We start from the raw sequence: 18,996 nt of genomic DNA on the forward strand, positions 1-18,996 counted from the left end.
GTTAGACCTTTTACTTTTTTGCTGAGAAAGATGTATTTGTACCAGATTAGAAAAGCTAAACTGTTTCTTTACATTGAATAATCAGCCTGTCATGACAAATCTATCTCCTTCTGCATGAGTAGGTGCCAGTCTGACTGGCTTCTTTTAGGCTCACACTGGGTTTTAAGCTAGATCCATGTGCATGACTGGCAGTGCATTTGTTGGGCCAGATCTAAGGAGCCAGAGAGCGTTCAGCTCCTTTTTGCCTACAAAAGAGCAGCCAGACAACCAGCAAGAGACCTTGGATGTAACACAAGGTGATACTTACTTAGTCAGCCATTCTTCTTTTTTCCTTATAATTTTTTTAAACTAAGAAGTTATCAGTTTCACAAAGAAAAAAGGAATTAAATTATCAAAGGGTCCTCTTTTTGGAGGCCCTAACTATTAGTTCTGCTAATGCAATTTGAAGTTTTCAAAAACACAAAATAATTGCTTTTCTAATCCTAAAATAATTATTTTTAGAGAAATATAGTAGCTACTAGGAATTCTTAAATATTAGTTAAATGAATGAAAGAAAATGATTACCTATTGAGAATATAAAACCTTCTGTCCCAGATTGCTTCCAGAACTATTTGACAAGATTTCTTTCCTTTAAAGGAAAATCTCATTTAACAACATTAATTTGATCATATTTTTATGTTAAGAATTTTTTATTTGTATAGCATGATACAATGTTCAGCAAAACAAATATACAATTAGAAATAATATTTGCTCTATCTTGAAACAAGAAGATGTATTTAAAAACCTAGAGTATAATATATTCAATTTCATGAATTGAATACTAATGAAATATAAATTTTTGAAATGCATGTCCATTTTTTCTGAATTAGTCCTTTTTCTGTCTTCTACTCAGCTATTAAGAACTAGATTTCAAACTTCATGTTCTGTTTACTGTTTTGCCTATGTGTTTTAAACAAATCCAAAACTTAGTAGTTACTACAAAATAAATGTAATCCCCAGGGTTGATCAAAGATTTAATCTGACCAGATGGGGCAAACTTGAGAAAGATTTTGACTTTCCACTCTGTTTTGCAACAAGAAAGGCTGATTTTTCTTTCTTTCTTTCTTTCTTTGTTAGAGAAGCAGAGATCAGGCCATCCCCAGAGAAATGAGCAGGTGTGGCCATTTATAAGCATGTCTGCTTATATTACAAACCAGCATAAGAAAAGTTTGAAATGGTTTGAAAAGATCAGCTAAACAGTTTTAATGTTTCATCTTAAATCCTGTTTATTCAGTCAAGAACTGATCGAGTTGGCAGTAAAATTTCTACTAGTTAGCTAAACCTTTAAAAAAATCTTGTAATTTTATTTTCTATTTTATTCTACCGTCTGTAGTAAATGAATAGGTGGACTTTGGTAATCCTTGCCTCTGGACAAGCACAGAATTTCTCGCCCCCTCTTTTCTTTCTTTCTTTCTTCTTTAATTTTTTTATTCCTTCTGAATACCTAATAACAGAGCCTTGCGTCCTAATGATGAAAGGGTGACACTCAAGGTTTTTATCCTTAATTCTCAAAATTAAGGAATTTCAAGTTAATTTTGAGAACAGATTCCCTTAAAATGTTAGCAATACTAAATAAAACTGTCATTTAAGAAACTCAGGTTGAAATTTATTTAGTCCTAATTAATTCAAGACCAATTAATACTGCATGGATCTCTGGAGATAACACAAATAAACACAGTATATCATGTTATTGAAGGAGGTAAAGGATATGGAATTTTGAGATTCTTGGTGGAAATAAGAATGTTTTGTTCTGTTCTAATCACAATTTTACAAAGGATAAGGATGTGAAACTACATTATTTGAAATACTTTTAAAGTTTTCTTAAGGCTTACTTCATGAAAACGTGTAGTCATATGTTTCTTAAATAGAAAGACTTCTCAACCTATATTTTTCAACTGACTGAATGAAAATATCTAACATTATGAAAGACACCCTTAGGTGGGTAATGATCTCAGCAGCTACACTGACAGTTTCTCATGTTCTAATTCTCCTTCACAAATCCATGGCATCATTTTTGGGCTAAAGTAATGTCAATCGGTGACATTTGCGGCAAGTATAAAAAGGACCCCCCATGGCAGCCATTTTTATTTGATTCTTAAGATCCAAAGGCTGCTGAAAGAACAATTGAATAAAGTTGAGGATTGGAGAAGCTTGATTTTCTTGTTCTCTGTGAAACGAAACTCCAGTCTTTTTCTTCCCATTCCCCTTAAAAGCAAAAGTCTGCTAGGGGGTTGTAGCTGTGTCAAAGCCGCTGGGATGCCACTGCTGATCACTTTAATTACTACGACTAAGGAGGATAAAATTAAAAGTAGCACCATTGAAGCAGTGGAAGAAAGCTTGCCTAGATGTCGGTGAAGTGTGAAATATAAAAATTGCATACCAATACATTTTTATGGAAAGGAAACAAGGAATTATATTACTTATTCTTGAAGAGTTTGTCCTTAAATTGTCAAGTTTTACTAGTGCATCTATCTATAGCAGATTGCATACCATTTCAGAATGATAAGGAAAACCGAAACTTGAAGACATACTATGAAAGGGCTAAATATTATTTTTTAGTTTATGGCCAAAGTGGTAAGTGCTAATCTGTCTTCTGTATTTGAATATTTTAAATCTGACATATTGAAATATGGGCTCTTTCTGCACCATAGCAGGACTTTTGCCTTACCTGAAGATGGTAGCAAAGAGAACATCAAAGCTTAAAAGTCTACATCACTTTTCTACAGGCTTATAATTTAAGGTTGGGAAATCTGTGTTTTAAATGAATATAAACATTCATTTTCTTCTCTCCTATTCAGTAGCACAAAGAGGACTTTTAACTCATTTGCATAACCCAAGTATACATAAAGAACTGAGATTTTTAAAAATTAGATAACAGTAGGAAGGACCTCAGAAAAAAATGCTGTGAACACTAGTTAAGTGATAGAAAAGACCAATGCTTAAAAATCAAGCAAACACTGAATTTATTTCTTACCATCAAATGAGGGATAGTAGCTATCTCCAAATTGTAAGGAGTAAACAAGAGAACACATGCACACATGTGAAAACATGCAGAACTAATTATTTTTCTCAAAAATGTGTTATAACTTGTAAAAGATAGTCGTGGGAAGGGAGACTGCCCAAAAATACAGCCTCTATCATATCCCCCAAAGAGTACATCCACCTGAGAAAAGCTAAATTCTCCACTATAACTAAGTCTAACTCTAAATAATAATGTATAGTAAAGGATAAATGCCATCAGAGCTGTTCTTTGAAACAGAAAATCTACTTCAGTTTAAGTTTAGAAAGATATAAAGGTTTCCTATGGGCTGAATTTTTCAAGTATACCATTTATTTTAATGACAGCAGTCTTCTAAATTGCCTTTCTTCCGCATACCAGTGAAAAGATTCCCTCTTTTTTCATCAGTCCTAATAAACAGATGATTTCATAGCAGTGAGCCCCTGTCTCCTTTTGAATGTAAAATGGTCAGAGCAGATAGCAAAAATACATTTCTATACTTATAGGTTTAGGCAAACCATCATTGTCAGAAATATTACCTACAATACTTGAGCTATTTGTAATGAATACTATAACAAAATAATAAAGTAATAATTGTCCATGTTCTCTGGTCATGTTCTACTTGGACATGAAAAATATGAGTCTTTTTATTTAAAAAAACAAAAAAGCATAGATTTGTTGCTCTCCCTTAAATAATACTTCACAAACTGACTTTTAATGGAAGATACATGTTAAAATTTAAGTAAAATCGTTTTACTTAGGATGAATCTGGAGACCAACTAGAAATTAATACCATCAGTTAAACTAAAATTGCATAATCAATTACTATAATTACAAGCTTTCCTTCATGACTTTTAACAATTAACTTTTATTTTTGCAATGGGTTCTTTGTCTTAAGGGAAGCGAAAGAGTGAGAAAACAAACAATGCAGATATGTCATCCTGCTGAAGAGCTCTAGGCCCAAGCAAAATTGTCTCTGTAGTGTTAGGACATTAGTAGAAAAGTAAATTAAGGCAATCTGATAGGGAACTAGAATTCTGTCAATCAGGCTCAAGATTTTGTGCTGTGTCCATAAACTTTGTTTACTGTAGGGTTTTATGAGTTGTAACCTGCCCTTGCAGTCTGTTAATGAGGCTAAATCTTGCTACTTGAGAATTGAATTACAGCACACCTCTGGGCTAATGGTTATAAACAGAAAGTCCCATTAGGGTTGCATTCTGATTTGTTCATTTGCATTTTTTCTATTGTGTAGAGAACAATGATGGGTAAATAAGTACAAACAAACAATTTACATGGAAATTGATAAAGTGTCCTAATTAGTATTTAGAGTTGGTTTTATTAATGATTGCCTGCTTTAAATTGCACTCTTGGTAAGCTCTCAGAAACATTTGCAGATGGGAGTACGGCAGGAGGGAAGGAGAGGTGGTAGCTTGACAGAAAAAAATTAGATTCCCATTTCATATTCAGAAAGGTAGGGTCATTTATTTCATTTTAAGACCACTTCATCTTAGTTTGAATCACCAAATTCCAGCTCTGTAAGAAGTTATTATTCACACAGTGAAATTCACTTAAAACCTAGTTGCCTGAGGCATATTAAATAATGGTTTTTATTAGTGCTCTTAACTTTTCTTAAGTTTGAAAGATGAAAGTTTAGTAAAAGCTCAATTTTCCTCAGTTGGTCGTGTAATTTGATACTTTTGGGATCAAATAGTTTGGTGGTTATGAACAAGGGCTATGGAGTCAAACAGACATAGGCTAAACTCCTGGCTGTGACATCAGTTCTAGCTGTGTGACCTTGGGACTTAAAACCTAAGTGTTCTCATTGGTAAAAATAGGTTTTTGACAATTAAATGAGATCGCGCATATTAAGCACTTCACACATAAAAGCTCAGGGAATATCAGCAACCATCACTAAAAATCAACATTATCAGGCCCATATTCCCTTTCCTCCCAGAATATTTTCCAAGTTTAGAAATATTGATAGTGAACAACAGCTCTTTTTTTTTTTTTCCTCCCCTGCAGTGCTGGAAATTGAACCCAGGGCTTCACTCCCACTAGGCACTAGGCAAGCCTCTATTATTGAGCTACATTCCCAGCCAAAGTATTTTTGTATATTACTTTTGCATCTTCAGTCTCACTCTACCTACTGTAAACTATATTCAGCCTACAAATAAGTTTGTGCTTTCAAATACTGAGAAAACTTTCTCTGAATGTTAGACCTCTCTTTTTCCTTTATCACAGTCCATATTCAGAAAGTCTACCATCTTATCTCTTTTCTTCCTTCCAACACTCTTATATTGTTAGTTTTTATTACAAGAGTAGTAGTACATTTGTATTGAAGAAAGTTAGAAAACAAAAACAATTACAGGAAAGAAAATAAAAGTATCACATTTTGATCTTCAAAATCTCCACCATGAAAACTTTTGTGTATACCCTTCAACTCTTTTTCTTGCATGTATATTATGTGTATTTATTTTGCGAAAATGAGGTTATTACTCTGTAAACTTTTTTTAATCATTTTGCTTTCTCTTTTCTTCATACTAAGGTCATGTTCAGATTTCTAGTTGTCTAAACAATATCATCTATAGATGGTTTCTCCAAACCAGTATCTAATATGTAGCATCTGGTTGTTAAGTCCATTTTGGTAGTCATGATGATAGTTGGTAGTTAGTTAGTTATTGTTATGTCTGTGTTTTTTCTAACTCAGTTGTTAAAGTGACAGATCAATTGTCCCAAATAATCCTACCTTTTGAATTTGGTTGTTTTCTTGCTGTGTCATTTATCATATTTCTCTATCCTTTGTGTATATAATCAACTAGAAATTCTAAAAACTTAGTGGATTCACTTTAAACATTTTGGGTAGAATGTTATAGGTAGTGTGCATTTCTTATACTTCACATCAAAAAACATATAATGTATAGTTGATTCACTGTTAATAATAATCTTTGTGGTATTATTTAAGCATGTGTTCTAATTACTATTGCTATGTCACAGGTGACCCCAAACATAGAAAAAAATGTTGTATTATTGTACTTATGGATTTACTTCTGTAGGTCAGGACCCAATAGCATATGCTTTGTTCTGCATTGTCTGAGGCCTCAGCTGGGAAGACTTGAACTGAGGGTATTTCAAAATAGCTAGAGGCGGAGATCATCTGAAGCCTTTTTTTTTTTTTTTTAATGTGCTGGGGATTGAATCCAGGGCCTTATGCATACTAAATAAGGCCTCATGCATGCTGAGTAAGGCCTCTGCCACCACTGAGCTACATCCCCAGTTGTGAAACCTTCTGCATTTTCATGTCTAGTTCTTAGGCGAGGATAACCCAAAGTGAAACTTGTCTGGGACTGTTGAATAGAGCCCATACATCTTGAGCTTAGGAGACAGTTGGCTCCCAGAGAGTGTACACAATGCAAGAATTTCAAGACAACTAGGTAGATGGGTATGGCCTTTTCTGACCTTGGAATCACCTGCAGCTCTTCCACATTTTATTGATTATATACAAGTCACTAAAGCTAGCCAAGAGAAATTAAATTTTACCTCTTATCGAGGGGATGGCAAGTTCATACTTTAGAAGTGTGTGTAGGAGGAGAGATTCTTTCAGGACATCTTTGGAATACATAGTCTGCCACAGCATAATTTGATTATCCAGTTCCCTACCAGACATTTACCTAAAAGATTTTTTTGAGGGGTGGGGGTGGGGGTTGCCAGGGGTTGACTCAGGGGCATTCAACCACTGAGCCACATCCCCAGCCCTATTTTGTTTTTATTTACAGTCAGGGTCTCACTGAGTTGCTTAGCGCCTTGCCATTGCTGAGCTGGCTTTGAATTTGTGATCTTCCTGCCTCAGCATCAAGAGCCAAGCCCCTGGGATTATAGGCTGCACCACCAAGCCCAGCTTACCTAAGAGTTTTAATAACAGTTGACAACATTGCCATAATCATTTATTATGATTTGAAAAGTGATTTTTAGGTAATTTTTTTCAATAGCTGCCTCAAGTGATAAAAGCATTTTTATATCCTTCTAATTTTTTAATATCCTATTGGACTCAAACTTTTCATGGATTCAATTCAATATAATCATTGTTCTTTTTAATACTGAAATCATCCCATTTAGTCCACTGAGAACTTCAGAGCTCATTCCTGGGTCCACTTGACAGCTCTATTAATCTACCATCATTAATTTTGACAACCCTCTTGATTTCTAGATGATCTCAAAATTTGTAAAACAATCTCCTATATTTGAGTTCTATCCATTTGGTTTCTACCCCTCCCTAATGATATTGTTTACCAGGTATAATTGCCCTTTTTACATTTTCAGACATTAATCTCTAACATTTGTTGCAGTTGATTACTCTCTTTTTCTTGAAAACCTGCTTTTATTCTCCTGACACAGTGTTCTATTTCTTTGTTGCTGCCCTTTTCCTCTTATCCAAGTATAATTGTTACCATATTTTACTCAGTGGTCCTCCTTTTTCCCTGTGGTACCTCTTCAGGTGCTTCCAAATATTCCTGTAATGTCATCCATCAGCTCTGTAATTCTACTTTGACCCCACATCCTAGTATTAGTTTTATTCCCCAACTACTTACTAACATCTTTACACAAATGTCTTGCCAGCTCCTTGAACCCAGTCTGTTTTACCCTCCCTTCCTCTCTCTCCATTCTTGTAGTTCCTTTTAGTCTTTCTATTATTAGTTCCATAGTTCTAAGTTGCCCAACCTTAAAACTTTTGAGTCTTTTTTTTCTTCCTCCATATTTAATCTGTTACCAAGAATTGGTACATTTACCAGTTCTGGCTCTAATACATTTCTTACACTTCTTTCTTTTTATTCCCATTGCCACGTCCTCTTCCTGAATCTCATTGTAGCTTTCTTAGATTCTAACACAAGCCTTTTAACTAGCGTCTTTCTAGTCCTTCTATACCATCCTATCTTTTGCACTACTGCCAGATTAATCTTTTCTCAAATAAACCTCTGGTTGTTCATTCCCCTAGATTAAAAAGAAAAGATATACATATTAAAAACAAAAACAAAAAAAACTCAAACCTTTATAAAACACACACACACACACACACACACACACACACCCTTTAGTGATCCCTGCTTCCTTAGAATGAAATTAAAGCACTTTTTCTCCTGAGCTTCACTGCAAGCTCCAAGACTTACACTTTGAGATCTGCTGTAAATCCCTGCTATACCAGGCATCTACAACACTTACCCTTTTTCTTGTCTTAATTTTTATCACTATTTTTCTTATGCTCAGGAAAATTAGATTGTGTTCTTTCCCCCAAATATATTTTCTTTCTTTTATGTTTTTGTATTGTTCCTGCCTCCTGCACTGACACCACCTAACCAGCAACTCCCATCTCAGACCATTCTAAATCCTACTCATTCTTTAAGCCCAACTCAAAGACCACAATATATTCTGTTTGCTCCTCAGCCAAAAATGTTCTTTCTTTCTTCTGAACCCTTGCAGCATTTTGATCATACCTCTTTACTATGGCTATTCTATATTTTCCTCTATATTATAAGATTTTTGAGAGTATAAATAGTAAGTTTCATGCTTAAAATTTTTATAACACCTAGCATGGTAGCAAGGTATGTACTATAGACCAGAAATACAAAAATAAATCAGATATAGCTCCTGCCTTCAAGTAGCTCAATTCTACTGGGAAGAAAGCCTCTCTTCAGAGTTGTGGTATAATTTGGTAAGTATTGTTTTTAAAAAGTATTAACACATGCACATATATAGACATATACACACACACACACTACTATAATTACATAGAGAAAAGATCACTTTATTCCACCAGTGAGATCCAAAGTAGGATAGTCAGGATAAGTTTGATGGGTTTGAACTGAGTCTTGAAGGATGAGTTAGGAGTTAAATAATATGAGAGAAACATAGTCCACAAAGAGGAAATGACATTCAAAGCCACAGTACATGAAACTACATGATGTGAGCAATTTTGTATGAATAGATGTGAGGTTTTGTGGAGGTTAGGAGATGTTAAAGGAAGATAAATTGCAAAGAGGTATTAGGTTATTGTAGTTTTTGTTTTATTGTAATAATGCCTTATTTTATATGCTCTCAATTTTATAAAGCAAATTGATTATTTGCAATTCATAATAATCCCTTTTTAAAAGGCAGCATCTTAGTTATTTAATGAAAGAAGCAGACAGTGCTCTGTGACTCTTAGAAAATAACAAGTTAAATTCTGTTCTTAGAAAATAGAGTATTAATTGAAATTTTGTTCTTAGTATTATAAATTTCTTCTTTAAGCCTAATTCTTTTATTAACAGTTCCTGACATTTCCTCAGTAATATGTATTGTCAAACAGTCCTTAGTTTGAATTTTTAATGTATATTTTAATAATAATTGGTAAATGTTTTTTAAAAATCTGATTTTAGGATGGCTTTTTAAAATGGTGTGACATCCAACTGATATAGAGCATCCTATTTATAATGTGGGCCAAGCACCATGCTGTAAACCAGTTACTATCATGATGATCAGATTGAAAATGAAATTGCATTTCTGTCAATTACTGAGTTGGCAACTGTTCAATATATCTTAGCAGCAAGATGAAGAGCGACGTCGGCAGCTGAGAGAGAGAGCTCGTCAGCTAATAGCAGAAGCTCGATCTGGAGTGAAGATGTCAGAACTTCCTAGCTATGGTGAAATGGCTGCAGAAAAGTTGAAAGAAAGGTCAAAGGCATCTGGAGGTGAGTTAAAGAATCTTGTATCATATTCTACAAACAACCCAGAAATCTGCAGTGGACCTTTTAGGACTTTTTATTCTTACTTCAAAATATTGCATCAAAAACAAAGTTTCTAAAACATTGATATGTTGCAAAAAACCTACAGGAAATGTAGTAAATCAGAAGATAACTGTTGCTATTTCCAAAACAACCTTTTCACTTTATGGTTTACTACTATTAAAAGAATATTTCTTGAGTTGTGATACTCCATGATACCTCATGAATTGCATAAGAAGTAAGTAAAATGCAATCAAATCCTCAATATCTAGATCATTAAGACTTGTTAGTGGTGAGCTTTGACATAAAAGACTTTTAACTTTGTGGGCTGGGGTTGTGGCTCAGCAGTAGAGTGCTCACCTCACACATGTAAGGCCCTGGATTCGATCCTCAGAACCACATAAAAATAAATAAAATATGTTAAAAGAAAAAAAAATCCTCTTTAAAAAAAAAATGCTTTAACTTTGGTTTGATGCTGTGGATTGAACCCAGGGCCGCAAGATTTACACTTTAAACAAGATCTTTTAAAAGTACTTTTCATAATACTATGGCATTGTAGCCTAGGATGTAAAATTTTTTAATAAATTCCATATCCGTTTCCTTTTAGTCTCCTTACTCTGAAAGAGTCTTCCTCAATATTTATAGAGATTATTCTAAGCTTAATTTTGGGACAAGGACTATATAAAGAGAAATTTAATTTTACCTTTCAGAGTTCAATTTGATCATTTTTAATTTGTAAATTTTTACATTTAAGAAACCTATGGGCTTTTTATTTCAAAGGTACATAACCTATTTATCTACCAAAACATGCTAGGTACTTGTCCTGAATTAATCTTAGAATGTTAAGATTACCCTGAAGAGCAGGCAAGTGAGGACTCGAATAAGACCTTAGAGAGCTGAAACAAAGGTAAGCTTTTTCTAGGCCAATCATAAGTTTTTTCAAAGTAAACTGGAACTTACTGCTGTTATTTCAAATTGAATCCTTATATTAAAAGCTTACTGTTGTAGAGAATTCTAACTAATGCCTATGGCATCTAGCCTTCCAGTCCATAAATTTGAAAGTTTTCTTCTCCAAGCACTTGTATATCTGTCCTTGTGGACATCTAAGAACATGGATATCTTGGTTAAATCCTTCGTCTTACATTTTCAACTCCTATTATTCAGAACTGTTATTGTATCTTCTTTCTTCCTTTCTTTCTAGGTAATCACTATACCACTAACTACATCCTGGCCCTATCGTTACAGTTTCTCCATTCTACTAGAGTTTATAATGATGTCAATAACTGCTCTTATAATGCTATAATAATTTGCTTAGATTTATTATTTTTTTTAGTTTTTTTAGATTTATTATTAATAGCAAGATATTTCTTTTATCATAAGAATTCCAGATATTCAAAGTAACCGTTAGAAACATTTGCTTTCTTATATCTCTGAATGATGGAAAAATCTCTCATTCTTTATCCTCCAGATACACTATCCTAATGCTGCTGTAAATACCACATTCCTATGTCATCATAAAGCCAGGTATGAGAATAGTAATAGTAGGATGGAGAGGGATCCAATGTCATTTGGCAGTTAACAATGCCAAATGAATATAAACTCTAGGGAGGCTAAGAATTAAAAAATTGTAATTAATAGTGTGGCATAGGTTAGCTATGTAGTTGGTCCTATTTTTATAATACAACCCCAGATGAGGGTATGCCAAGACTAGACTAAGCAAAGAGACTTTGTCAGTGTTATAACCCAAAAAAATTTTCCCTTCAATGAAGAAAGCAATGACCTGAATTTGGCATTATTCAACAGTCAAGGTAAATAAAATAAACAAAGTAAATAAATGAGGATTGGATCAGTAGAGTTCACAAGGAAGTACAGATTAGAATAGGAACAGTCAGGTGAAATAAAAAGGAGGCAGGATTTGACAGATAATTTATGAGAATATGCTGAAGAGTTAGCTTCCTTATTGCCTAAGGAGTCCAAAGTGACCAGAGTCCATTTCTCCCATAGGACACAGCTTGCCTTGGACATTAGAAACAGCCATGTATCAGATAGTAGTCTTCCCTCCCCACCCCCAGTACATTTCAATAACTGAGGGCCTTGTGCAAAATAAGCAAGTCCTCTACCACTGAGGTATATCCCAGCCCCTTTTTAAATTTTATTTTGAGATATAGGGTATTGCTAAGTTGCCCAGGCTAGCCTGGAACTCAAACTTCTCTGCCTCCATCTCCAGTGATGGTAGACTTTTAATGAGAACTGAGGTTGACTGACCTAAGACAAATGGAGCAAGTCTATTCCCCAACCTCAGTGGTATGTTTTAGCCTGTATCATTAAATAATATGGATCAGATTATGTCTGCATTGGCCTCAAAGTCTAAGCTAAAGCTAATGAGACTATCAGTACAAGAGAGACCTTTAGGACAAGGGGAAGGGTAAAAGTCCCACCTGAAGTTCAGCCATTCATAATATATATTTATCTATCGAGCAGTACCAGCCACTGTGTCAGGATTTGTAGGCCATATGGTCTCCGTCCTAACTACTCAACTCTGCCCTTATAGCCTGAAAGCAGCCTTAAACAATATTTTAATGCATGGGCGTGGGCTGTTATTTACCCCCTCAAGGCAGGGGCTGGATTTTGCCTCTGACCTGCAATTTATGCACCTTTACTTAGCAAATTCAGAATTCACTTGGATTCACAAGAATCCGGTTCCTAAGTGAAAATAACCCTAGTCAGTTTAATAAGTCAAGGAAAAGAATAACTAATCTGAATCATTATGTCTGACAAGAGTTATAATGTGAAAGGAAGAAAGAGAAATAATTTGAGACCAGCCTGGGTGAAGTATGAGGGTAGGAAGATTTTAGTACTAGTGGTCTAGAGTGACAAAGAGCAGAGTATAGTGAAGACCTGACATAATTAGATGGATGCACACCCTGGGAACATGATCAGCACTCACACCTCCTGCTTGAACTCACTTGAAAAAGTTCTCTTTTTTCTATTCTCAAACAGCATGCTGCCAGCCTCAGTGCAAAAAGTTTTGAGTTTTGAGATAAGTTGTCTTTAACTTCATGATGTCCGAAGAAAATACATGCAAGATATTTACAGATGTATAGCCATGTGATCAAGCAACCCACTTACATTCTATTGCAACCAGAAGTAGTCTAATTCTTGTGTAAATAACAGAACTGTACTTTTCCTGGATTCTATATCCTAGCTTTTACTAATCTTCCATTTGACATCCTTCTTGGGCTTATGGAGAATCAGGTACTTGTGATGTACTGCACATGGTTTTTTCAGCATCATTTGTAGTTATCTGCCCATAATGGCCTCATTTGAAAAATTCTCAATCTATGTAACAAACTTTGGGTTCATTTTATTGCATCTTACTTGTAAGAAAAAGGTGTTTGGGGACAAAGTTAAGTGTTTTTATTTTTAGTTGAATGATAATATGGCCAGAGAATGTGCCCTGAATTTCTGCTTTACAAATTTATTAAGATTTCATCTTGGCCAAATAAATGTTAAATTTTTGTTAATGGTTCATAAATACTTTTGCAAGAAAGGTACCTACCTTGTTTTAAGATTATATTATACTCATATATTGTGTAGTATAATGTATATTTGTGTACTATATTTTTTATATATGTTTTCCATAGCTTATGGCTTTAGTTTGAGTTAGGTTAATATAGTTTAAATTTAAACTGACGTTTTTACCTTTCTTTGGCTCAGATATGATAGTGTTGTGGTTTTAAATTTCAAATAAATAAGGCAAATACTTTTTTGTTGTGTCAGTGAAAATGTCTGTGTGCCTACATGGTTTTTATCATTTTTAGTTATGGAAAATAGATTTATCTAAATTTGTTGAAATAAAATCTTAAGAGCCTCCACTAATTTTTACTTTCAGCTTTTATCAATAGTATAACATTTGTATTGTGTTTTCTATCTTTTGTTTGATTTCTAATTTAGAATTAAAAGTTGTGTTTTTAGCCAAATAGAGTGTTGCACACCTATAATTCCAGCTACTCAGGAGGCTGAGGCAGGAGGATTGTAAGTTGGAGGACGATCTGTGCAACTTTAATGAGACCCTATCTCAAAATAAAATAAAAAGAACTGAGCATGTAGCTCAGTGGTAGAGCTCTTACCTGACTTGCATCAGGCCCTGGGTTCAGTGCCAAGTACCACAGGGGGAAAAAGTTGTGAACTTAATGGGGATATTTGCTGAGAATATAAAAATCATAACAATTTTTAACTGAATGTGTTTTTTAAATTTTTCTGAATATATTTTAAATGATAACCTCAGTTTCTTTTTTAGCATTGCAGATATTCTTTTCATTTTTGTCACCAAATCATTATTTCATTCAATTTTTCAATAAAGGAAAAGTATACAATTGACCTTATTTCAGTGCTATTAATCACACTTTTGAGATCCATGTTTTGCCTATATTGTTGTGTAGTGTATTCTGGAATACATTTTTCACATTTCAATGCCTATGTAATATTCTTTTACCTTTTCTTATGCATATATTATATATGATACTTGCAAAACAGCTTTATCTATAGAATAAATCTCTAGTTTACTTTCTGCCTAGCTCACTGGGTTTGAAAAGGTTAGCCATAAAGATGTGTATCTCTGTGTCTGTAGTATGTTTAAACATACACTTGCACATGTACTTTAGTTATGCTAGAATGCATTTAGAACATTTCTATAGTTGTTAGGAAATATGTAATATTAACTGCTAAAAAGAAGTTCAAAGTTCATTGTAAAACTGAAGTTACCAAATGGAAAGAAAGAAGAAATTCATTCTTAAGAATACCTAAACTGTATAGGAGACCAGTTTTTACTCTTGCCCTCCCAAGAAGTAATCCTTTTATCTAAGGTTAGCAATACATATGTAAACTTTGAGTTAACTTACTTAGAACTACTGTGAGTGGTAGTGTAGATAGAGGTTTCATTTAATCTGGAAATAAAATGAAATTGCATGTGTTTAACATGCAGGAACTTGGCTCTATGTAAGTGGATAATGAAAGGAGGCACAATTTTCTACATATTCCTGGAACCTGAAAGTACACATATCCAAACTTAACTATTTATTTTCATAGCATGCTAACATTCTAATCACTCAGGCTGAAAATTGTGATGTCTGTTCAACATCCCTTCTCTACAATCCAGTATTTAGTTGATTTTAAAATATGATTTGAAAATCATATCTACTCCCAATTCTTTTATACTAGGTTTAACTCTCCATACTGCTTGCCTGAAGTTATAACAGTTTCCATCCTGGATTTCCTGCCTCTAGCCTTTTTGTTCTCCAGTCCACACATAAGTCAGCAATGTTACATGAAGGGTGATGTCACATGAATAGTTTACTCCCCCTGAACAGTTTTTAAACCACTTTTTTCTCTCACTGAAGGAGGCATATGAGAGCTGAGGTTGTGGCTCAAAGAAAGAGTGCTTGCCTACCATGTGTGAGGCACTGGGTTTGAGCCTCAACACCACATAAAAATAAAATAAAGGTATTGTATCCACCTACAACTAAAAAAAAAAAAAAAAAAAAAGTGTTAAAAAATGTTTTTTAAAAATGGGTCCAATCCCTATTTAAAAAAAAAAAAAATGAAGAAAAAGAAGGTGGTACATGAAAATATAAGCAAGAATGATACAGGAAAAATATTAAAACAACTTCTAATTTATAAAAGGCACTCCAGTGATTACATTACTATTAATAAATTATACATATTTCATAAATGGTTACGATGAGAAACTTTGTTTGAAAGCTACTTAATCTTCTAAAGCACAGTGCTGATCATGTTAGAACACCAGTGTATCTACCAAGTAAAATTTGAACTTCCCATTCAGCCCTTCTGGGCTCTCTACAATTTTACCTCCTATTATTTCCCTTTAAGTGTGCTTGAGCCAAATAGACTCTACCCCCTCCTGTTTTCATGCCTGTAATGCTGTCCCTTCAGTTATACCTCTTGAAATTCTATATTTTTCTCAAGATCTAATTTTAATTTAAGAGTTAGTGCTTCTGAGAAATTCCATAGTGTCACTGGCAAAGAATTATCTTTTGAATTTGCTCCATACCTTATTGTCACCCCATAACACCCATACTGTGTGGCATTATAATCATTTCATTGTATTCCTTTCAGAACTTGGTATCTCAACATCCAGCATATAGTGTTTTGCAAATTGTATATACAGAGCACAGTAGAAGTTTCTTGAATAAGTGATGAATGCATGTTGAATTTCGTACTTTTGCTCTAGATTAATTATGGTTAGTAATCAGTGGAAGCTGATTGAAACAATCAAGTGTAATGCCCTACCTAGATCCTGAAAAATTATTAATAGTAAATTGCTTCTGACATAGAGTAATGCTGAATAAGCATTTTGAACACCATTTTAGCACTCAGGAAATATTTTTTAATTCATTTGCTAAACTATAAAATTAAAGAATTTTTTAGAACAGTGAGATTGAAGATGCTCACTTTTATGAAAGTGAGCACAACTAATTGTGCTAAGCATAGTTTATCAGAAAAGATACCTAAGCTGATTATACTTACATAACATAGCCAGATATAATGCCTTAATTATATCTTTGAAAACATTTACCAATATTTTCATCTCTACGGTTTTTTCCCCTCTGGGAAAATGATTTTTCAATCATTTTTCTTTGTTATTTTCTCTTTTCTAAATGGCTTACACATTAGATGGGAAGTCTGCAATAAATGTTAACTATTATTAGCAATATTAATATTTTAGTAAATATTTATTTGGGAATGCAAAGTCACATATAAAGATGTACATTTCAGAAAGGATTAAAGTTGGGGGATTAAACCAAAACTATGAAATTTTGGAATTTCTCAATTTGAAAAAAAATCTTTGGAATATCTTATAAATAAAAATTACCCAATTTAAAAAATATGATGCAGAGTATTAGGGGAATTCTTCACCTCCCAGAGCCAGACAGCCATTTCTTCAGAAACTCCATTTCCTGTCAACAACAGAATTTAAAGTTAAACTTCTAATATGTAAATCAGATCATTACTATGCCTTTCCAAATGTATAGAATTCAAAATTAACCAATTTTATCATTAGGATTTGGAGAGAAAAGATAAATAGTAGGAACTCATAATGTTAAAAAATGACTTTGTTGGATTGGGATTGTGGCTCAGAGGTAGAGCACTCGCCCAGCACGTGTAAGTGAGGCACTGGATTCCATCCTGAGCACCATATAAAAATAAAATAAAGGTATTTTATCCAACTATAACTAAAAAATAAATGTTTTTTTTAAAATGACTTTGTTAATTATGACCTAAAATATTTTAATAAGGATATAAAACAATAGTGGGAGACTTCCTCTTTCATTTGTGCTCAATTTTGAAAAACAGTTTTTCTCAATTTTTACTCTTCAAAGATGTATTGCCTTCCTTGTTTTTGAACCTTCCATTGTATAAAGGCACTGTACTGGTTTTACCCTTTATTCATATTGCTTCTTTATGACAATATTCATTAGTACAAAATCAGTCAAATCTTCATAAAATGGCTTAAATATAGCTACAAGTTTATAAGAAATAATGTCGTGATGCATCGATAGCAAATAAATGATTAAAAATGAAATTTAGAAATACTGTTTGATGACTTCTTCATCAGATCAACTTATTTTTGTGTGCTATTATGAGAGATTATTATTAGATTACACTTTAAAATACAAGGACTCAGTGAGCTCAGTGATTCAGAGACAGCATGTGGCAAATTGTCAAAACCTTTGCATCTGCTTTGATGTGATAATTCATGTTTGACATAAGAATGTAAAATACAAATGTTAATCCAATAGTGAAAAAGTGACTTAAAACTAATTTCTTAACTTGCTTATCTGTGTGAGACCTCAATTTGAATAACTGTTATTGAAATACTGGTTTTTCTTATTTCGTGTTTTGGACAAATTACATAAAATATAAATAATAACTAACATTATTGCTACATGTTCCTACAGATGAAAATGATAATATTGAGATAGATACTAACGAGGAGATTCCTGAAGGCTTTGTTGTAGGAGGTGGAGATGAACTTACTAACTTAGAAAGTGACCTTGATTCGCCCGGTAATTTCAAATTGTTTTGTGTCCTGCTGCATGGCAAAATTTATGGTTATATTTTTATTATCTCAATAATACTAGGTTCATTTTATAGTTTTATTATGTTTTATATGATAAGTCATTTAGCTAAATCTACCTTCCATTAATTTTACATTATTTTGTTTTAAGTTGAATGTTAAAATAGAAATAACATTAGAATAACAAATTATAGCTTATGTTCTCTTATTACCAAGATTCACTCTTATGTTTTATATGAAACAGTTTATAAGTGTTTGATAACTGATTTTCTTTCCTTCTTAAATACTTGGTGTACTGTTATATGTTATATATGGAATAATCCAAATGTAAATCTAAAACATAGATCAGATTTTTCTGACAATTGTGAATTGATAGTCCTTGTTATAATATTGTTTTGAAAATGTTATGCTTACTTTAAATGTTTAAATTAATTACTTTATACATACTTAACTGACTACAATATGACACTGAAAACTAATCATGTAGACTACTACTAAATTAATCTCATCAGTAAGTCAGTGGCAATTGATCTTTGTAAGTTCTTGTTTCAAATATAAAGATAAGTTCTAATGGTTTCTAATAGGTTAGTGTTCTATCTGCATTGCCTTTATAAGCCAGCAGCAAGTAACAATCCAAAACTTTGTATACCCAAGGGGTTCCATAAATACTTATTGAATTGAATTCTTATGGCAAAAAAAAAAAAAACTCTTTGGTAAAAGAGTTTAAAGATGAGGAGACAAAAGTCCTTGATAATTATCTTTCCTATAAAAGCTAAAGGGAATGACAGCAGGCATTCCTTTTCCCACCTTTAGCATGCCTCTGCAAAGCTTACCTGCTCCTTCCCCTGTTTGAAATCATGCTATTACTTTTCCAAGAAACATTTGACCAGGATTTTCCTAACTATAAGGAGCACTTGAGATGATCCAGGCCCTTTTATCAGAAGCTCTTTCATGGCCCAGTATTAAATGATGTTATTGCTAGATAGAGGTCAGTATGTTTATAATTGTGCAAGTCCAAGAGAATTCTGATATTTTAAGGATATTTTTCAAATGTTTAACCCAAAATTAGAATGACCTTTTACTTCTTTGTTAACTACTGTAGAAGTTGG

At 33.3% G+C, this 18,996-nt stretch overlaps 1 protein-coding gene across 6 annotated transcripts in view; it reads left to right on the forward strand.

Moving 5' to 3' along the window:
- Ehbp1 (EH domain binding protein 1) overlaps nucleotides 1-18,996 on the forward strand; it is a 305,243-nt gene that overhangs the window by 232,068 nt on the left and 54,179 nt on the right. For 5 of the 6 annotated variants that reach the window (XM_077792155.1, XM_026387183.2, XM_026387182.2 and 2 more), the window contains one exon: nucleotides 9,609-9,756. In XM_077792155.1, coding sequence (XP_077648281.1) covers nucleotides 9,609-9,756 — 148 coding nt within the window. Of the gene's footprint in view, nucleotides 1-9,608; nucleotides 9,757-17,768; nucleotides 17,877-18,996 lie in introns of all 6 variants that reach the window. The other variant, XM_026387186.2, reaches the window with a different exon arrangement.

Source organism: Urocitellus parryii, chromosome 12, assembly GCF_045843805.1.
Source record: "Urocitellus parryii isolate mUroPar1 chromosome 12, mUroPar1.hap1, whole genome shotgun sequence".
NCBI lineage: Eukaryota > Metazoa > Chordata > Mammalia > Rodentia > Sciuridae > Urocitellus > Urocitellus parryii.